The 20434-nt window shown below is 42.5% G+C and overlaps 1 protein-coding gene across 4 annotated transcripts in view; it reads left to right on the top strand.

The window, feature by feature from the left end:
- The first annotated feature begins 2106 nt into the window (after positions 1-2106).
- Positions 2107-20434, top strand: part of med12 (mediator complex subunit 12) — a 32527-nt gene continuing 14199 nt past the window's right edge. For all 4 annotated transcript variants that reach the window (XM_086133111.1, XM_086133119.1, XM_086133137.1 and 1 more), the window contains exons 1-25: positions 2107-2243; positions 6571-6675; positions 6756-6947; positions 9403-9562; positions 9644-9819; positions 10245-10355; positions 10618-10893; positions 11117-11263; positions 11345-11444; positions 11544-11680; positions 11786-11917; positions 13429-13555; positions 13666-13955; positions 14444-14617; positions 15008-15152; positions 15366-15484; positions 15735-15878; positions 15949-16112; positions 16600-16731; positions 16871-17098; positions 17188-17332; positions 17948-18068; positions 19811-19921; positions 20015-20128; positions 20207-20343. In XM_086133111.1, the coding sequence (XP_085989237.1) occupies positions 2142-2243; positions 6571-6675; positions 6756-6947; positions 9403-9562; positions 9644-9819; positions 10245-10355; positions 10618-10893; positions 11117-11263; positions 11345-11444; positions 11544-11680; positions 11786-11917; positions 13429-13555; positions 13666-13955; positions 14444-14617; positions 15008-15152; positions 15366-15484; positions 15735-15878; positions 15949-16112; positions 16600-16731; positions 16871-17098; positions 17188-17332; positions 17948-18068; positions 19811-19921; positions 20015-20128; positions 20207-20343 (3789 nt within the window). In that variant the 5' untranslated portion in view covers positions 2107-2141. The remainder of the gene's footprint in view (positions 2244-6570; positions 6676-6755; positions 6948-9402; positions 9563-9643; positions 9820-10244; positions 10356-10617; positions 10894-11116; positions 11264-11344; positions 11445-11543; positions 11681-11785; positions 11918-13428; positions 13556-13665; positions 13956-14443; positions 14618-15007; positions 15153-15365; positions 15485-15734; positions 15879-15948; positions 16113-16599; positions 16732-16870; positions 17099-17187; positions 17333-17947; positions 18069-19810; positions 19922-20014; positions 20129-20206; positions 20344-20434) is intronic.

Below are 20434 nucleotides of genomic sequence, written 5' to 3' on the forward strand. Positions count from 1 at the left end.
TTTCTTTCTGACTTTCGGGTTGAGTGAACGCTGGCGCGTTTTGGCTGCCGCTGCTCAACCCGTATTGTTTTGTGTTATTTGTTATTGTAAAGTGTCCTTGGGTGTCTTGAAAGGCGCTTATAAATAAAATCTATTATTATTATTATTATTTTATACTGCATGTTCCTCACTTTCAGCAACTCCTCCATCTTTTCTTGGACAGAGATTTGCAACCTAGTATTTAATTTTTGTATCCTTGGCAGTGTACTAGTATTACAGTAGAGGATGAGGCTCATCCTTCTCTGCCAAGACTGTCTTGTATCTTTATTGAAATCATCTCTAAAAGACACACTGACATAAAAATCTCTTAATTCTTCACAATTCTAAATGTTGCTTTTACGTATGTTTGTTCCTGCTTGTATTGTAAATGTGTGGAGCAAGATTGTGTGCATTTTATTTCATGAAACCATAACTGTGAAAGTTATGACAAACAATGACTTCTCAACTACCGGAATGTTGTTTGCTTGGTATGATGTGATAACAATGATTCTGAATGACATTGATTGTAAGAGTCAAACTTTGCATACTAATGACAGAAAATTGTAGCATTTGTGTACAGATATACTGTGATTTTTTTTCCCCTCTACCATCGTTAAAATGAATGGATTGTGGCAACGTACTAAGGGATATCACAATATTGCTTCCATGTGAAAGGGGTTGACACGCCCACACGTGGCCATCACGTAGGTTTACCCCTGCTCACTCATGTTTTTCTCTCATATCCAACCTTTTATTCAGTGGAAATCAGCTTCTTCTCAGGACTCACCTTCATAAGACCCATGTTTAGAAAAAAAATACATTTGGCAAAAATGCGACAGAATACTGTACTTTCACAGCGAGGTACTGGATGCTGTGAAATTCGCTGCTGACATCTAGTGGCGGAGTGCCTGTAGCTCATTCATATATCCAAATTTTGCTCGCGATCCAAAGTTTAGAATTGACAGAGAGATGGATTTTAACTCAAAACATTCAGAAATTGTGGCACTCTTATGTCAAGATATGACTATATTTCCAATTTCCATTCTAATTTGAAACATCAACTTCAGAACTGGGCCCGGTAGTCCAGTGGTTAGCACGTTGACTTCTCAGTGCAGAGGCACCGGGTTCAATTCAAGCTCCGGCCTCCCTGTGTGGAGTTTGCATGTTCTCCCTGGGCCTGCGTGGGTTTTCTCCAGGTACTCCGGTTTCCTCCCACATTCTAAAAACATGCGTGGCAGGCTGATTGAACACTCTAAATTGTCCCGAGGTGTGAGTGTGGGCGTGGATGGTTGTTCGTCTCTCTGTGCCCTGCGATTGACTGGCAGCCGATTCAGGATGTCCCCTGCCTACTGCCTGAAGGCAGCTGGGATAGGCTCCAGCACCCCCCGCGACCCAAGTGAGGATGAAGCGGTTCGGAAAATGAATGAATGAATGAATGAATGAACTTCAGAACTGTGAAGTGAATGTGTTAACCAGTCCACTGTGCTTCTGCTACAATAATGCAATTTTCCCCTAAAAACAATTACTTTGGGGAGCCATCCATCCTTGTTCTAATCTGTTTATCCCCACTGGGGTCGCGGGCGCGCTGGCGCCTATCCCAGCTGTCTGGGCAGGACACCGTTTACACTCAGGACTGGTTGGCAGCCAATCTCAGGGCACACAGAGACGAACAACTATTCACACTCACAATCTCAACTCAACTCACCTCAACTCACATTCACACCTAGGGACAATTTGGAGTGCTCAATCAACGAGTCATGCATGTTTTTGGATTGTGAGAGGAATCCGGAGTACCCGAGAAAACCCACACAGGAAAGAACATGCAAACTCCACACAGGAAGGCCGGAGCCGGAATCGAACCCTGCAGTGAGGCCGATGTGCTAACCAGTCGATCACCGTGCCACCACTTTGGGGGCAATATTATTCCAATACGTTCATACACATGTTAAAACTGAATGGGCAGAATATTGTCCTGGATGTGTAAATATGTCTCTCTATTTTGGTGGTTTTACTAGTCTCTTATTTTGAAACGGCACACGCTCACCGGAAATGTTTGTGTTTCTCTGAGCTGGGTTCAGACGAGCCGGAGGAGGAAAGCAAAGCACTGGCTGTGATGCCGCTGGATGATGGCTGCTTTCGGAATCCTCAGCTACGAACACCGGCCGTTAAAACGGCCACGGCTCGGTCCTCCGGACGTTTATCCTCAAGATCCCAAGCAGAAGGAGGTCAGATAATTCCTCGTCCTTTGCGTAGAAGTGGACACGGGACTTTTTAGTGGAAGCGGTTGTGACTAGCTGCGAGGCTAAGTCTAGTTAGCGGCGGCTAGCCTGCTCGAGCTAGCCCCTCCAGAGACGACTCGGGCCTGGGCAATAACAATGAACAACGCCGCAGGAGACTTGTCACTTCAACAGTTTGCGCGACAGCTCCAACAACGGGCTTGTTTAAACAGTACACTTGTACTAGTTTAGCACCAAAGCTATTATTAAAAAACAAAATAGGAGTGACATTGTTGGGCGAATGAAATGCGTTGCATTTATGGAAGGGGGTTTAAAAGTTAAACATCGGCTTGTTAGTTGACTAACTAAGGGAAGCCAAGCGTGTGTTTTAACTCTCATTTACTTTGAACGTCTGCTCGGCCGAGATCTGGGATTTGGGTAAATGTTCTTGATCTATTATTAACCTCAGATTATCCGTTGATGCGAATGACAAATGGATTGAATGTTAATCTGAGAACAGAACTGCACCATGTTCATTATAAATGACTAGGATACTGTATTCAGTCGCTTGTTTCGAGTGACTAAATATCTAAAGGAAGCATCGATCGGACTTTCATCCCCACGATAATGAAATAGCAGGCATATTAACATAGCATCGAGTTTCTCAGCCAATGACATGGCAGCTAGGCTAGCTGAAGTTCCCGAACTAAAAAGACACTTTTAAGCAAGATCATGAGAAGCTACAGGCATCCATCCATCCATCCATACGTACGTCCGTTTTCTCTACATCTTATCTTCATCCCAGGTGGACTCAGTCTACTTGCTTTATTTGCTTCTACTATTCAGTGGAAGCAGAGCCCAGAATGCCGAAAAGCTGCATTTTAACTTATGTGCATGGCCAGAATGCCAAAAAGCTGCATTTTAACGTCTGTGCTTAGCCACATCGACGAAAATAAGCAACCATTCCTGCAATTGCTTAGACAATATTGGGAAAGCAAGAAAGTGCCCAATAAGAACGCGAACGCCAATCTGCAGTGCTGTGAAAAAGCACTTGCCCCCTTCTTGATTTCTGTGTTCTTTGCATATTTATCACACACAAACGTTTCAACAGGCAGTTCATTCTTGAAATCCCTCCAGTATGGCGGAGTAGAAGCAATTTGGCGAAGAAGACTGTGCCAAAATTCCTCCACAGCAGTGGGAACGACTCATCACCATTTATAGCAAACACTTGATTTCACTTACTGCTGCCAATGGTGGCACAACCCATTAGTTGGTTCTGGGGGCAATTATTTTTTCACATAGGGACAGGCAGGTTTAGATTTCTTTGTTTTTTACCTTATTAAATTAAACTGGCATTTAGCATTTTGTATTTCCCTGGGTTGTCTGTGTGTGATATAAAATGTTCATGATAAATATGGTTTGGTGATAAATCTGCAAAGAACACAGAAATCAGGAAGGGGGCAAATACTTTTTCGCGGCACTGTACTTTAAGCAGAACTCTCTGAAGTCACTGCTGGCAAATTTAAGAATAAGAAAACCTTTATTTGTCTCACAATGGAGAAATTCCCAATTTACAGCAGCAAAGTTATGAAAGGTAGAAAGTAGTTAAATGTAACATGCCCCTTAACACACACACACACAACGTTGTATCGTCACATATACCATTTCATATCCAAGCCACTATCATACACTTGCCAGTTTTGCAGTGTGGCACATCCCATAGCCAAACACAGAGTCCCTCACTTCCACATTTACAACTTTGCTGAATGTTATTAAAACTTCATTTTCAGAAGTTCAAGTCAAGTACAACTTTATTGTCAAATGTGCTGTATTACACGCATTAGACAGAGACAATTGTGCAATCTTAACAAAACACAATCGTGCAATCTTAACCACAGAGGAGCGAATCAAAGTGTCCTTTTCACCAGTGGATCAAAGACGTCATGCTGAAATGTGCACACGTCTGCTACAAGCTAAGTTGAAAGCAACAACAAGCTGTAGCATCCATTAACAAAAAAGAGATTGGCTCTCTTCTCCTGTCCCATGTAAATCCGCTTCAATTCCAAGCCGCGACTCCCAGTTCCACATACGCATCGGCGCTCTGCGCTGACACTCCTTTCTTCTCATCGTCGGCTCCTCAAGCCATGCATCCATCCAGTCGCAGACTGTCCATCAGCACCGACCTTTTTGCTGAATAAAGTGGGGCTGTGAAAATGCTGCCTATTTCAGGCGCAAGACACAAGTGCCCCGGAGCTGTCCAGCAACGACAGTCAAATGGCGCCGACATTCCTCCCAGTCAAAATCAGTGCTGGTACACGCGTGCCGCCGATAAGGCGCAACCACCAAGCACAGAGTCTTCTTCTTTGACAAATGCCTTGGCCAAAAATTATGAAAACAGTCCACATCAGGTCCACACGACGTAACAACACAATGTGACAAAACAAAAGACAAAAACAACAAATAACAACAAAAACCGCAAGGCTCTTGAAGAGCACTTGCCGACGGCTGCCTACTCGGGCGCCATCTTGGGGGAAAAAAATGCTGGTAACACTGCAATTCTGTTTGCCTTTTGGATTTGATGTGATTAATTATTTGGCCGTTTCAATTTTGTAACTTCATCCAACCGAGGTGAAGAGTCATTGGCTTAGTGGTTATTATGTTCATTCACCCTCTTTCAAAACAGTGGGACAGATGTGCGGAACATCTCGCTCAACAGACCCATTTTCAGAAATAAGCATAAATGTACTCGGTACTTGGCTAGGTACTCCTGACTAAGATTGCAGCTGTCAGAATCGTGTTTGTCATTGATTAATCTAGTTCTTGGATAAATATTATTTTTACATTATTAAACATAATATCATGCCTGTCAGCTGTTACTATTGACCACTTGGGTCAACCAGCCATCCTCAAGTTTGACTGTCGTGTCTGTGATGTTGAGTGTGGATGGTTTTAAAATGATGTGGGCTTCAGCGAAAGACTGTGGAGTTGACTGGTTGTTTACTCACGAACCAGTAAGCCACCCTGCTTGTTGATTGATTCGGCATGACAGTAGTTGTAGCCATTGGCAGCTCATGTATGAATGTGCTTATTACGAGTTTGTTTTCTTGTTGTTTGTTTAACAAAGCTATTTGAAGGGCACCAGCAGCTGTGTCTGTCCTTGACCACTTGTGGGGGGATTATGATTCGTTCTATCTTGCCCTGGTAGGCTATGTTAAATTAGCTAATGTCATTGCAATTACCTTGTGTTGACGATCATAAATGTGGTTGTGGTTCACGTTGCAAATTATCACCCTTGTTCAGTGTGATAGGATCCCAAACTTTGGACATGTTTTTTGTTTTTTTTGCTCTTTGTTTACTCTTGATTCGCCGCTAGTGCTTCAACTTATTTCTACAGGGAGGGTGGCGTACGACTGCTGTAAATGTAGCAGGGTTCCCACGGGTCCTTAAAGTTCATAAGAATCCATAAAAAAAGAAGTTATAAAATTGTTTTTAATTGTCCTTAATTTTGAGGGAAAGCTTCTAAAATCAATAAAAATCCTTAAAATCAACCTGTGGTGTTCATTTAATTTGTTTGTATTATTTTCCCCACCCTTCCAATTAATAGTTTTGTCGTAAAATGTGCCTAGCGCCCTTCCCCTCAAGCCCCGCTGTCGGGCTACATGCCTTCCTGGTTCCCGCTCTGCTTTTCCCATCGTCTCCGATCAGTTCCGATGATGATCACGTGATCACTTTGGGTCATTTCGGGCCAATTTGACAAACAGTATGTGAAATAAAGAGTTACCTGATTGCCCCTAAAAATAAAGATGTGCCCTTTCTTCGGCAGCAATGATTTGAACACTAGCTCAGTGATATGTGGCTTTCTGTTCATTAAATCCACCATGAATCCCCTGCTGAATGGAGAAAAAGTCCTTAAAAATTGCTAAATTAGCCCTCAAAGTCCTTAAAGGTCCATAAATAAAAAGCAAGTGGAAAAGTGGGAACCCTGTGTAGTCCTTGTGGAAAAAAAGATCCCCGCAAAGCTTTGAGGCAGAGACATCGCTTCAACCTTTTTGTCATCAAATGATTTATTTGAAACCTGAATGCAGACAATTACTTTGTATATCAACAATTAAAAGACATTTTTAGTTAGTGTCTATTAACACATTTTCCTCAAAATGTGTTAATAGACACTAAAAGCTGAACAGAATACGCAGAAATGTAACATGTTTCTTTTCATTTTCAGAAACATGATCAGCATGAACAAAAACGCACAGCACTTAATGCATGTGCAGATACACATTTACCATGTCTATACAAGAATATACTGTCATATGTCTGTAATATTTTTTTCCTCCAGGATGAGCTAACTGCATTGAATGTGAAACAAGGATTCAACAACCAGCCGGCTGTGTCTGGTGATGAACACGGCAGTGCCAAAAATGTCAACTTCAATCCCTCCAAGGTAATTTTTTTGGGGAGGTTATCTTCCATGCTCCCCACATTTAATTACCATTCCACTTGACATTTTGTCTGATTTTATAGATCAGTTCCAACTTCAGCAGCATTATCGCCGAAAAACTGCGCTACAACACCTTTCCCGACACAGGCAAGCGTAAGCCACAGGTCAACCAGAAGGATAATTTCTGGCTGGTCACGGCCAGGTCACAGAGCTCCGTCAATAACTGGTTCACGGATTTAGCTGGCACAAAACCGCTAACACAGCTCGCCAAAAAGGTAAGAAGACCCTGAATGGAGATTTAAGGATTTCTCATTAAGTGATTGATTCGTATTGATTCAACAGGCAGTATCATCAGAGTGAATTGATTTGCCGCTTCAGCTGTTGCCTCTGGTGCGCTGTAGGTTCTCCTTAATTGTTCCTGACTGGGCAGGAGTAACATCTAGGCAGTAAAGTCACTAAATGCTTTGACAGATAAGATCCTGTTTTGACATATAGTGACTCAGAGCTTTTTTTTGTTTGTTTTTTATCAATGACAGATGAGAGGTGTGGTGGGTTTATATTCGATCAACACATTTTTTGGTAAAAATCGTAATCACTATGTCAAAAGACACAGTCTTCACACAATGTTTGGTCATCTTCGATAGTGTAAAGGGAACTCTTACTTTTTGCAAAGACGCAGCACACTATGTGCCTTTGTTGTTGCTGCTGTTTGGGGAACAACTGAGTTCAAATGGGCCAAGTTAGTGATTCGCTAAGGGTGGTGCTGCAGGGTTTCCCTGGCTCAAATTGAGGCGCAGGTGGTACCATCCGGACCATGCGCCGTGGCGTCTTTGCATACTGTAAATTCAACTGACTCACTTTCTTTTACAGGAAACATACTTTTAGTTATGAGTTTGTTTCCAATGACAACATGAGTATTATCATGTTAAAGCATTCGTTCATTAAAACCTGTACAGAAGAATGATGAGCTCATTGCTTGTGTGGCGGGGCCACTTTTGTTTGAGACAGTCATAGTGCACTGTGCTCCGTGTCCACTGGTGCTACAATAGCATGCTTCAGTGCCCTCCATTACAATAATAAAAAAATGAATTCTTCAACAATCTATGCAAACTATATTAGTTTTTGTCACTGTTGTTGAGGGCTTTTAGGTACTACTGTACCATCTTAAATAAATATACTTCTTCTCTTCTGCTGCTTTGTGAATAGCCATCACCTCATGTCTTTTTAATGTGTCCAGCCTGTAGTTGGTTGATGGCTGTCCCGCAAGGGAGGCGCCAACAGCCTGCTGTGTCGGCGCACAGTGCTTTTGGCATAAATAATATGAATAGTGTTATGTTCACGAACACTTAGACCTACTACGCTACTACATTTTATTGTTGGTTTTTATGGTGGTACTTGGAGCGCTCATTATTATAATTATTTTTGTTTGGTTGAAACGTTTGAGAAAGACTGGGCAATTTAATAAACCAGTAGTCAACTCTTTAATGGTGTACATGGTTGAATGATAACATCTATGACCTGAGGTACAGTGATCCCTCGTTACTTCGCAGTTCGTTTATCGCGGGTTCAGTGCATCGCGGATTTTTTCAAACATATTAAAAAATATACTGTATATATATGTATATATATACTTTTTTTTTTAAACATATACATGGAGTACAGTACTGTATATATTGCTCTATGTGACTTGCTGTTGTTTTGCAGCTTCTCGCGGACCGTTTGCGGACTTAAATAACATTTTTTTTACCTGTTTATGTTAATTGGACGCTACTTCGCGGATTTTCGTTTATTGCGGGTGGTTTTGGTCCCCATTAACCGCGATAAACGAGGGATTACTGTAATTACTGTACAGTTGTTTACATTTTTTCTCTCATGAAATGAAAAAGACGGCATCTGCTTATATACAATACAATACATCCTGATTTATATAGCACTTTCACAATAGCTGCAGCTGTAACAAAGCGCTTAACAACAAAGGATATCTTAAATCTTAACAAAACTGTTAACCTAAAGTAAAATAATAAACACAACACATAACATAAAACACAGACAGTCTTGCAATCCTAACCACTTTTCCCACATACGCTTTGTTGTTGAAAGCAGTTTGAGATAAAAGAGGAGAGAATCAAACTGTCCTTTCACCAGTGGACCAGAGACGCCATGCTCAAACTGTGCATGTCGGCTACTTGGAGTATTTGAGGGAGGTGTTTATTTTTCTGGAGTAAATGAGTGTGAACATTGGTTGTTATTGAATCATGGAATTTCATTCAAAAAAAAAAAAATATATATATATATATATATATATCCCCCCCACAGTCATTTTGTTTTGGTCATTGTATAAATGTGTAGCGGATTTTTCTCTCTGCACTTTTTTTTAAACGCCTTTGTAAATGTCATCTTTACAGATATCATTTATGCTCTGCAGCCTGTGTGTCTTGTGGTAAAGACATCAACTGCAACACACTGTAGTTTCAATCATGGTAAATGTAATTAAGCCAGGTAGGGGGCACCACGTTATCTTTTGCTTGATTGGAAAATTAGGTATCTGTTTGGAGTGCTGTGTTTACTTAATCATGTGGATGGCGCATCTGGTGATTAATTGGGGTACTGCATCTGGAAGGAAATGTGACATTTGCTCCAGTTCAGTTTGTAGACGCATCAACACAATATTATATCCATCTTTTTTTTTCCATGTTGCAGTTTCCTTTTAATTCAATTTTTTTTTCGCAGGTGCCAATTTTCAGCAAGAAGGAGGAGGTTTTCGGGTACTTGGCGAAGTACTTGGTCCCCGTCATGCGCTCAGCGTGGATGATCAAAATGACTTGCGCTTATCATGCAGCCATCACAGAAACTAAAGTCAAGAAGAGGCACGTGATTGATCCTTGTATAGGTAAGAAAGTTCAATCTGCTCTCATCATTTGGTCTTCATGCAATATGAGTATTTCTTTGACATTGAAATATGTGTTAATAGAATGGACCCAGATCATCACGAAGTACTTGTGGGAGCAGCTCCAAAAGGTGGCCGAGTTCTATCGACAGTGCCCCAGTCAAGGCTGCAGCTCGCCGCTCCCTGCCACTCCCACTGACGTGGAAATGGCCACCAAGCAGTGGGAGTACAACGAGAAACTGGCCATGTTCATGTTTCAGGTCAGCGCCACTGACTTCAATGGTGTTTCCAGCTCTGGCTTTTTTATGTGCTCTTACATTATTGGAGTAATAACTTTTAATCTTTTGATAGTATTATGCAGTTATTTTGTCATATTTGTAATTGCTGCAATTCTTAGTGAATATTGCGCACAAGCTTGATTTTGGGAAAAAAAAATGCAAATCGAAATTGCATTATCTGACAAACGTAATGCAGTTTTTTTTCCTTCAGCCTTATCCTTACCTCAATTAATATAATTTGCCTTCTGTTTCCAAATGCATATTGTGGATACGTGCGACAACACATTTCTAACTTTTCCTCTCGATCACACTTGTTTTTGATCAATAAGTTGATAGTGGGTAGCAGGAGGACACCAAACAAAATGGCTGCAGTCAGTTAGTGTTAATGAATGTGTTTCTATGTTCAGGATGGAATGCTGGACAGACATGAGTTCCTGACGTGGGTGCTGGAGTGTTTTGAGAAGGTCCGACCTGGCGAGGATGAACTCCTGAGACTCCTCCTGCCGCTTCTACTGCAGGTAGACCTTTCTCACCTTCCACTGGCAGCCCAATTTCACTCCGTGAATCTTGCGCACACAGCACCCACCCACACACACACACATCAGTGTGAGGTGAAAGGCTGTCAAGAGGTTCTCGCATAGCAGCTGTGTACCTTCATCCATCATCGAGCCTTTCATTTTGTTTCTTTCAAACCTTATTGTCGTGTGTGTGTGTGTGTGTGTGTGTGTGTGTGTGTGTGTGTGTGTGTATAACGCTGTGCATTTCTTCCGCTCACGACAGTACTCGGGGGAATTCGTACAGTCGGCCTACCTGTCACGCAGGCTGGCTTACTTCTGCACGCGTCGCCTCAACCTGTTGCTAAGCGACGGCAGCCTGGGCCCCGGCGCGGGTGGCGGGCACCCAGCGCACGGCATTTTAACGCCGCAGGGAAACACCCTTCCCCCAACACCGACCTCCCAGCCGGCTGGAGGAAACCAGCCCCAGACGCCGTTCACAGATTTCTATATCTGCCCCCAACACCGACCTTTGGTGTTTGGTCTCAGCTGCATGTTGCAGGTACGGCGCTCGGCCGCCATCAAAGAATTCGTTTTCCCTTTTGCTTTGAATTGTTGTCGAAATCTTGAAATAGGCAAAAAATGCGTTTGTGTGTTTTAACCTGTTGAATTAAACAGTCATTGTTTTGGCACAATAATATCAGTATGAGCAAATTCATTTGCTACCTGCTCTGCCCAGTACAGCTGCATCACTCAGTAATTGGTGTGTTGTTGTCCTCCTTCAGAGCATAGTGTTGTGTTGCCCCAGTGCTCTGGTGTGGCATTACTCTCTAACAGACAGCAGAAACAAGACTGGATCCCCCCTGGATCTGCTCCCCATTGCCCCCTCCAGCTTACCAATGCCAGGGGGAAACACTGCCTTCACACAGCAGGTACGTTTTGTCTTGCTGTAGAAAAATATATCCTCACTTCAAAATAAAGCAAGCAATTTTATTTTCCACCCTCCACGGCAGGTCCGTGTCAAGCTGAGAGAGATTGAGGAGCAGGTTAAGGAGCGAGGCCAGGCTGTGGAGTTTCGCTGGTCGTTTGACAAGTGCCAGGAGACCACAGCAGGTCAGGAAAACTGTCCCCTTGTCTCCCTCTGACATCTGTTCATAGCATGGTGTGGGAGCACTGGACTGTTGTTTGACAATGTCTTCATTCTGTGCTCAGGGTTCACCATCGGTAGGGTGCTGCACACTCTGGAGGTTTTGGACAACCACAGCTTTGAAAAATCAGACTTTAACAACTCGCTGGACTCCTTGTACAACCGAATATTTGGTTCAGGACAGAGCAAGGATGGCCATGAGGTACTCGACATATTTGATGTCTTGAATGTAAAAAAGAAAAGGAAAAAAAAATCACAGAGCTCAATAGAGTGAACAATAATGCTGAGAAAGTGTGCTTCCATGCAGATCTCTCCGGATGATGATGCGGTGGTGACCCTGCTCTGTGAATGGGCCGTTTGCTGTAAGCGGTCAGGTCGACACAGAGCCATGGTCGTGGCTAAGCTGCTGGAGAAACGACAGGCCGAAATAGAAGCAGAGGTGAGCCCCACAACCTCCACCCCACTCCTCTTTGCAGAATTGCCCGTTTTCTACCACAGATTTATTCCTCAAGTAAACGTAGAATGTAGCTATCGTCACAGTGCATCACAGTTTGTTTTTATACCAACTTTTGTGTATGCTAACATATGAGGGTTTACTCATGACTTTCATTGAAGAATGGCAAGATATCAGCCAATCAAAGGCAAAGAGTTAGCAGAAACAAGTTTGAAAAATTATGAAAATGTAATGTAGTTTTATGGGAAAATATTGCAATGTTAAAAACATAGTTTTAAAAAAAGTTAGGACAAATTGGTATCTATCTATTTATTATTATTATATTTTTATTTTCATTTATTTTTTTGCTTTAGACAAATGTTGCAGTTATACAAGAATACATACTTCTTGTATTAATTGAATTGTATGGTAGTGGCATGGTGTCAATTGGTGAGCACATCCTCTCACAGTGCAGAGGTCATGGGTTCGATTCTGGGCTCTGGCCTTCCTATGTGGAGTTTGCAAGTTCTCTCTATGCCTGCGTGGGTTTTTTGCGGGTACTCCAGTTTCCGCCCACATCCACAAACATGCATGGCAGTTTAATGGAACACTTGGAGTGCCTGAGGTGTGATTGTGAGCACAAATGGTTGTTTGTCTTTGTGCCTTGCGATTTGCCGCTGACCAGTTCAGGGTGTACCTTTCTGCCCGACAAGAGCTGGGATATCCTCCAGCACGCCCACAAACCTCATGAGGGTAAACAGCTTGGATAATGAATGGACAGGAGTTGTTCTGTAATTTTGATGTGAAATACTAATATTTTATTTGGAATATATTTTGCTCGAATTAAAGTTGTAATTTAAATATTATTAAACAATTAAAAGTGACAATTTGTGAGAAACGAGACTACTTCTAACATGTAAAAAAGCATACATTTGTCAAGCATAAAGTCGGAATATTCAGAGCATCAAAATATAATTTTTAGCATAATTTTATTTACTTACCCTTATGTTCCAGTGAATATATTGCTAGAGTGTCAATTTCCAAAAATACCCATCATTTTTTTGAGAATAAAGTTGCGAGAAAAGGCAGTAGTTTTATTAGAATACATTCGCATACTGCAAACATAGTTTTTACGTGAATGATCAACATTTTGCGAGAACTGCAGTATGATATGAGACAGTACATGCGAGATAATATACTTTGAGATATAAATAAATTATATATTAGGACTATACATCCATTTTCTACCAATTAACCTATTCAGGGTCACGGGTGAGCCGGGGCATATCCCAGCTGACTTAGGGCGAGAGACGGGCTACACACAGGAGTGACCACTACTTAGTAGCACACTCTTGGTTCACAGGGCAACTACAACAAGGTGCAGTCTACCTTTTTGTGCTAAGTCAGCTGAGATATGAAGAGAATGGATTATCCTGGTTTCTATCTGGCAGCACGAGTATGCTTGGCAATTGTGTAACAAGCACTCAAAGATTTATTTCTGCATGTGTGTAATTCAGCGATGTGGCGAGTCTGAGGTGGTGGATGAGAAGGGCTCGGTGTCGTCGGGTTCCCTTTCCGCCGCCACCCTTCCAGTCTTTCAGGATGTTCTACTCCAGTTCCTGGATACTCAGGCCCCTACACTCAGTGAGTCTCTGCCTCTTATTATATCACTCGGGATGTATCTCTGAGAGAGGATTTGAAACGGGGAAGAGACTCGTATTAAATTATTCATAACCAGTTTTTGTCCTCTTTAGCGGAGCCTGGCAATGAGAACGAGCGAGTAGAATTCTCCAACCTGGTGTTGCTCTTCTGCGAGCTCATCCGCCACGACGTCTTCTCGCACAACATCTACATGTGCACACTCATCTCCCGCGGCGACTTGTCCTCTGACGGCCACCTGCCGCGCCCGCGCTCTCCCAGCGACGAGCCCTCGGACGAATCTGATCGCAAGGAGCAGGACGCAGGCAGCGGCATTAAGATGGAGGACACTGGCTTGTCGGAGTCTATGGAAATCGACCACAACTCGAGTGCCAATTTTGACGAGGTATGCCGGTAACATCGAGGGTAGGGCTGGGAAATAATTTTGAATTTGACAGCAATTTTTTTTCCTCCGGCTTGCCTAATTCAAAGCACAACCCCGCACGATGGCTGCAAACAATAGAGCTAGTTTACAAAAGCAGTCAATGTTGCCAAATTAGTTAGCAATGTGATTTAGCCACGTTGCGTGTCACTTTGCGACTACAGAACTATGGACCAGTTGAGCCAAAGACTTTTAATTTAATTTAATAATAATTTAATGAACTAATTTTGTTTTTACATGAATTTTTTTTTAAAGCTTGCTTGGTAGAAAAAAAGAGTGAAATTTTGTTCTATGCTCTAATTAATGTTGTCTTTTCTTTTTCTTCACGTAAAGAGGAAAATCATTTTTAAATTTTGGGGGAAAAAATACTTTAAGACCATATTGCCCGACCCGAATCAAAGGGTGTCTTGTGTGTATTGTCGTCACATATTTCATCACAATCTTACTTACAGATGTTCTCTCCTCCGATGCACTGCGAGTCCAAGGGCAGCCCGTCTCCAGAAAAATCAGCACCTGAACAGGACAGCAAAAACACCTGCAAGGACAAGAGCATGGACCCCGCTTTCCCCCAACTATACGAGCAGCCACGACACATTCAGTACGCCACCCACTTCCCCATTCCTCAGGTGAGAAGAAAAATATCTCAGATTACACTTGGAACAAGATTCCTATATATGTTGAGTCGGATTCGATGGGTTTAAAGTTTGTATCCTTGCATGTTTTTCAAGATCATTTCCAGTGATTGGTAAATACTGTCTTTGGCAGTGTTCTACATGTACTTCCTTTCACAGCTCTTGTCGGGCAGTGTTCTACATGTACTTCCTTTACATGTTTTACTCTGGAATTATTTACTCAGTTTGTCTGTTTACCTGCCAAAATATCAGCTCTAATCGTATTGGAAAAAAATATGATTCAATTTGACTTCCGTTTGCTCTGACTGGAGTTATCCGAGTCGGCTCAAGCCTGATGGTTTATTTGCTTCCTTCTCACGCCTTGCCATATCTGCCCCACTTCAGGAGGAGAATGCCAGCCACGAGTGTAACCAGCGGCTTGTCGTCCTCTACGGCGTGGGCAAACTGCGCGATGAGGCCCGGCACACCATCAAGAAGATTACCAAAGATATCTTGAAGGTGCTCAACCGCAAAAGCACTGCAGAAACAGGTATTTTTGTCTCTAGTTCGGTGATGAGTCATTTGTTTTTCACTATATTTTGCACTGTGGGATGTAACAGCCTTTATGCCTCCAGTTAAACTCTTCCTGTATACAGAGGTTTTCGATGAAAAATGCCTATCACGTTTGGAAATGATTTATTTGGTGTCCCTGAATTTCAACCCCTTCAGGCGTCATGTTTCACCAACCTTATGTTTTGTACAGGGGGCGAAGAGGGACAAAAGAGGAAGAGGAGTAAGCCAGAAGCCTTCCCCACCGCAGAAGATATCTTCTCCAAGTTCCAGCACCTCTCCCACTTTGACCAACACCAGGTCACCTCACAGGTTAGGCAGCTTCCGCTGATTTTCACAAATTAGCTATCGTGTGTCATTTTAGTGTAGCTCATACAAGCGCAACGAAACAATCTTCTGAGGCGACTCATTTGAATGCAAAGGGCATACTTGAATGCAGCTTGAATATATAATGAGTGTTTTGGCTTTCAGGGCCAAGGTTGGAGATATGACCAACTGTGACCACAGTTTTTTTTTTAATTATTATTATTATTATTATTATTTTATTTATTGTTTTGTGCAGGTGTCCCGAAATGTGCTGGAACAGATCACCAGTTTTGCCTTAGGAATGTCTTATCACTTGCCTCTAGTGCAGCACATTCAGTTTATCTTTGACCTCATGGAGTACTCCCTCAACATTAGTGGCCTCATCGACTTTGCTATTCAGGTAACTGCGCTCGTTTAATTTTGAAGTTGTTGCAATCATGACTTTGTCAATCAACCATTTGTTTTTGTAGCTTCTGAACGAGCTGAGCCTGGTGGAAGCCGAGCTGCTGCTCAAGTCCTCCAGCCTGGTGGGTAGCTATACCACCAGCCTGTGTCTGTGCATCGTCGCTGTGCTGAGGAGGTACCACTCCTGCCTCATTCTCAACCCCGAGCAGACGGCGCAGGTTTTCGACGGGTACGTTGCTCACGAACCTTTTGACCATCGTCAGCGGGTGCATTACAATCAACATGAATGTGTTTGGTTAAAGTTGGAAGCCGATTGCAGTGATTCCCAACCAACGTGGTACAGCACAATCGCGTTGTGAATGATTGAATGTGTCGCAGCAAAGTAACAGTTTTAGCAAAGTAACTTGGAAATTATTATTTATTTACGACAAAACAAACAGATCTATCTATGCCATCTATGCGTTCACCTGTTGCCATTCAAACAGTAGAATAATACCTTTGTGTTCAACCAAACAGAGCCAAATTTCACACTCAGTGTATTTTTTTCCCCCAGCATTTTGCTTTTGGTCTTGTTATAGCAGATATACATAGTTGTCGCTGAAAATGCTGACGGTTTAATCTTTTTTGTGATGCCTGAAAAATGTCTTCCCCAATAGCTGATTAGGAATGACTAAAACTAAAATATGACTGTAAAACTGTGTCAAATGCTACTCTAGGCTACGCATTGTGGTGAAGTCGGGTGTGAACCCAGCAGACTGTTGCTCGGCCGAGCGCTGCATTTTGGCCTACTTGTATGACCTTTACACCTCCTGCAGTCACCTCAAGAATAAGTTTGGCGAGATCTTCAGGTACTGAATACATTTCAGACTCATAAGAAAAATACATTAGTGTGATCTATTAAAATGCATATTAAGGCCAAAGAAGTCTGTAAACATATTAAAATAATGACTAAATAAAATATACATGTGTGGTTTTCGCTCTTGTTAGTGAGTTCTGCTCCAAAGTCAAGAACTCCATTTATTGCAACATCGATCCTTCGGACTCCAACATGCTCTGGGACCCCGTGTTTATGATGGAGGCTATTGCCAACCCCTCGGCGCACAACTTCAACCACTCCATGGTAGGCAAGATCCTCAACGACAGCCCAGCCAATCGGTACAGCTTTGTGTGCAACGTGCTCATGGACGTGTGTGTGGATCACCGAGACCCTGAGAGGTACTACATTGGAAATTGGGGCTGGGGAGATACAATTGACAGTAAAAAGAGTTGATCATGGACTCTGAATTGGGATTTTCCCTTCAAAGGGTGAACGATATCGGGATCCTGTGTGCCGAGCTGACGGCGTATTGTCGTTCCCTGAGTGCCGAGTGGCTCGGCATCCTCAAGGCGCTCTGCTGCTCCTCCAACAACGGCAACTGCGGCTTCAATGACCTGCTGTGTAACGTTGACGTACGTTCATATTCACTGAAATAAATGCTGGTTGTCACTATAAACACGGATCCTCTGAAGTCAAACATAGTGTGTTCCCTGTTACCGGATGATTTCCAAGTGTTCAACTCTTAAGTTGTACCCGTTTTCAACATTTGACTTTGGGAAGGCTGCACTGTAGGACAGCACAGTGGATTAGTGGTCTGTACATCTGCCTCATAGTTTTGATGTTTGGGCCTTTCTACGAGAAGTTTTCATGGTCTCGTCGCTATTGTGTAGGTATTGTCCAGGTCCTCCAGCATGCGCTCATATCCACAAACTATGCATGTTCGGTAAATACACTACTCTAAATTGTCCATAGCTGTGAGTGTAAGTGCTAGTTTGTCTTTGTGTGCTGCAATTGGCTGGCAACCTGTCCATGGTAAACCCCACATGCTGTATCTCCCAAAGTCAGGTGGAAAAGGCGCCAACTCGGCACAGACCCTCAGACAAGTCCAATGGAAAATGGATGGGTTCCACTCTAAAAAGAAATGCTTGAGCTCCTTTTTTTGTTTTCTCAAGTTAATATTGCCTTGGCTCGGTGTTAATTGCTCTCTGATTCGTAGATTTTCTAAATGTTGCACTTCTGTCCCTCAGGTTAGCGATTTGTCCTTTCACGATTCCCTGGCGACCTTTGTGGCCATTCTAATCGCAAGACAGTGTCTTCTCCTGGAAGACCTGGTCCGCTGTGTGGCCATCCCATCCCTCCTCAATGCAGGTAACAAACTCAATTTGCATACTGTATTTCCTCAAATAGTGTTTGTCCTGCTAATAACCTTAATTTCCAGACTGCAAATAGTGCTTGATTAGGTGCAAAAGCTAAATGTAGCCATAAAAACGAATTTGTGCATACCTTAGTTGCTTGGGACTAATAACTGCTGTTCTCCACGTTATTAAATGGGTAATATCTATACCTTAACTCCCTCACACAATAATGCCAAATGCAGATATACTTACATAGTGTCCCAGAATCTTTCAGAGACTTTTGTTGTCACATGAGGCAAATCGGCAGATGATCTTAGGCCAGAGATGCACTGCAGCGATGGCTGTTTATTCACTTGTGCTTTATTTCTTATTAAACTCAAATTTGCTTATTTTGACTCTCAATTCCTCCTTCACACAGCTGTGCGCACCCCAATGCACACACGATTCTGCGTTTCTGTCTCTCGCTCTCGGTCTCTCTGTCAGCTAGCCAGCGGGCTTCTCTATTGGGCTTCTCATTGAACCATTTTGATATGCTTGGTAATTTCTTTGGTCGGATGTACCAATAATGGCTAAATCTATTGACGGTTTGACGTTCGTCAGTAAATATCCCCAAATAAACAGTGTCACATTAAAAGCAGCAGGATTCAAAGTTTGGGGGGAAAAAGTAGCCCCATATAGTCTGGAAAATACAATAGATCCCCCCTATATCAATTAGTCACTGTGTAGTCGTCACCCTGCATAGTATTAAATTGGCATGTGATCACACCACAGTGTTGTGTACGTCCATGTTTTTGTTCCAGGGCGTTACGTCCCCAGTTCTTGTCAAGAATGGTTTCACTTAACATGAATTGTAATGTACCAGAAATGTAGTTTAATCTCTATATAAATACTCTTTGTTGTTGTTGTTGTTTTTGTTTTTTTTGAAGTAATAACCTTCACATGCCATACTGCGAGGAGGCAGTCTGCTTCGATGATGTGGACAGAGAGAATGGGGTTCGGAGGGAGTTCTGTTGTCATGAATGTGAGGACATCAGTTGCTAAATAAAGAAGTCTTTAGATGAAATACAAACGGAGTTCTTATTCAAGATAACACTCTTGCCCTTTGCATTTGAGTTAATAATCTGCCACAATTTTGCAAAACTACTAACTACATTGTAAATGGATTCAAGAAACTTTGTCAATTATGCTGTTATGAAATAGAAGTACAGAGAATCTGAAAAAAAATGTCTGTGGGACTGTTTTGACAAATGTTCAGGCAGGCTCCCTCTTACAACAATCACACGGATGTTGAGGAATATACAGAGACTGTTACCTGCAGTAAAATATTCAAATCAGTGAATTGAAAGGCTATTGTTGTTTTATTTGATTATACAACATTGCTGGGTCGCTGATGCACCACTAAATACCAAACATCTCGATATAAATAGTCTGTTCTCAACTCATGGGTGGTTTTTTTTTTTAAACGTAAAAGGTAGAGTGCACCCTGGTGGGAAGCAACATCAAAATTTATGAGACTTTATTCTTACCAGAGATGAGAGTGAACTCCACTTGTTTGATGTGGCCATGAAGCTTTGTGCGCTTGCCAGAGTACAGTACTCCCCTAGGCCCCTGTAATTATTTCATTTTTTTCTTCTACTTAAGGCTCTGATACAATGGTCCATTCAGCCATGCTGTGCTGTTGGCTGCTTTTACAACGCTCCACGATGCAAAATGAACAACCTCAACTCATGACATGTGAACTCCCCTTCTTTGTAGCCTGCAGCGAGCAAGACTCTGAGCCAGGAGCAAGACTCACCTGCAGGATTTTGTTGCACCTTTTCAAGACGCCGCAGCGTAACCCTGTGCCCCAAGATGGCATTAAGTCAGGTTATTAAAAAAATATTCTCAACATACTGTACGTTCATGTTGTGTTGCAAAACAACAAAACAAACACAACAACAATGCTCTAATAACTTGCAGACAAGTCTTCTGTCGGTATCCGGTCATCATGTGACCGCCATCTCTTGGCTGCGTCTCAGAACAGCATTGTCGTGGGAGCAGTTTTCGCTGTCCTCAAAGCCGTCTTCATGTTAGGTAAGGAAGCGTTCGGCTGGTGGCTTACAAGCACCGGCAACCGAGAATGTAGATTTTACATTAGTCTCGATGTTGCAGGTGATGCTGAGCTAAGGGGTTCCGGACTATCGCACTCAGCTGGCCTTGATGACCTGTCAGAGGGCCGCAACGTCTCCATAGAAACCGCTAGCTTGGATGTGTATGCAAAGTATGTCCTGAAGACCATCTGCCAGCAGGTGAGTGTATACGCCCAACCCAAAAAACGTTTTTATTTTTTTGTAAATTTAATTGCTGATTCACTTTGACCAGAAGTGCCCATAATGTCAT

The sequence above is a fragment of the Hippocampus guttulatus genome, chromosome 2, assembly GCF_054856545.1.
Source record: "Hippocampus guttulatus isolate MCC_2025c chromosome 2, RoL_Hgut_1.0, whole genome shotgun sequence".
NCBI lineage: Eukaryota > Metazoa > Chordata > Actinopteri > Syngnathiformes > Syngnathidae > Hippocampus > Hippocampus guttulatus.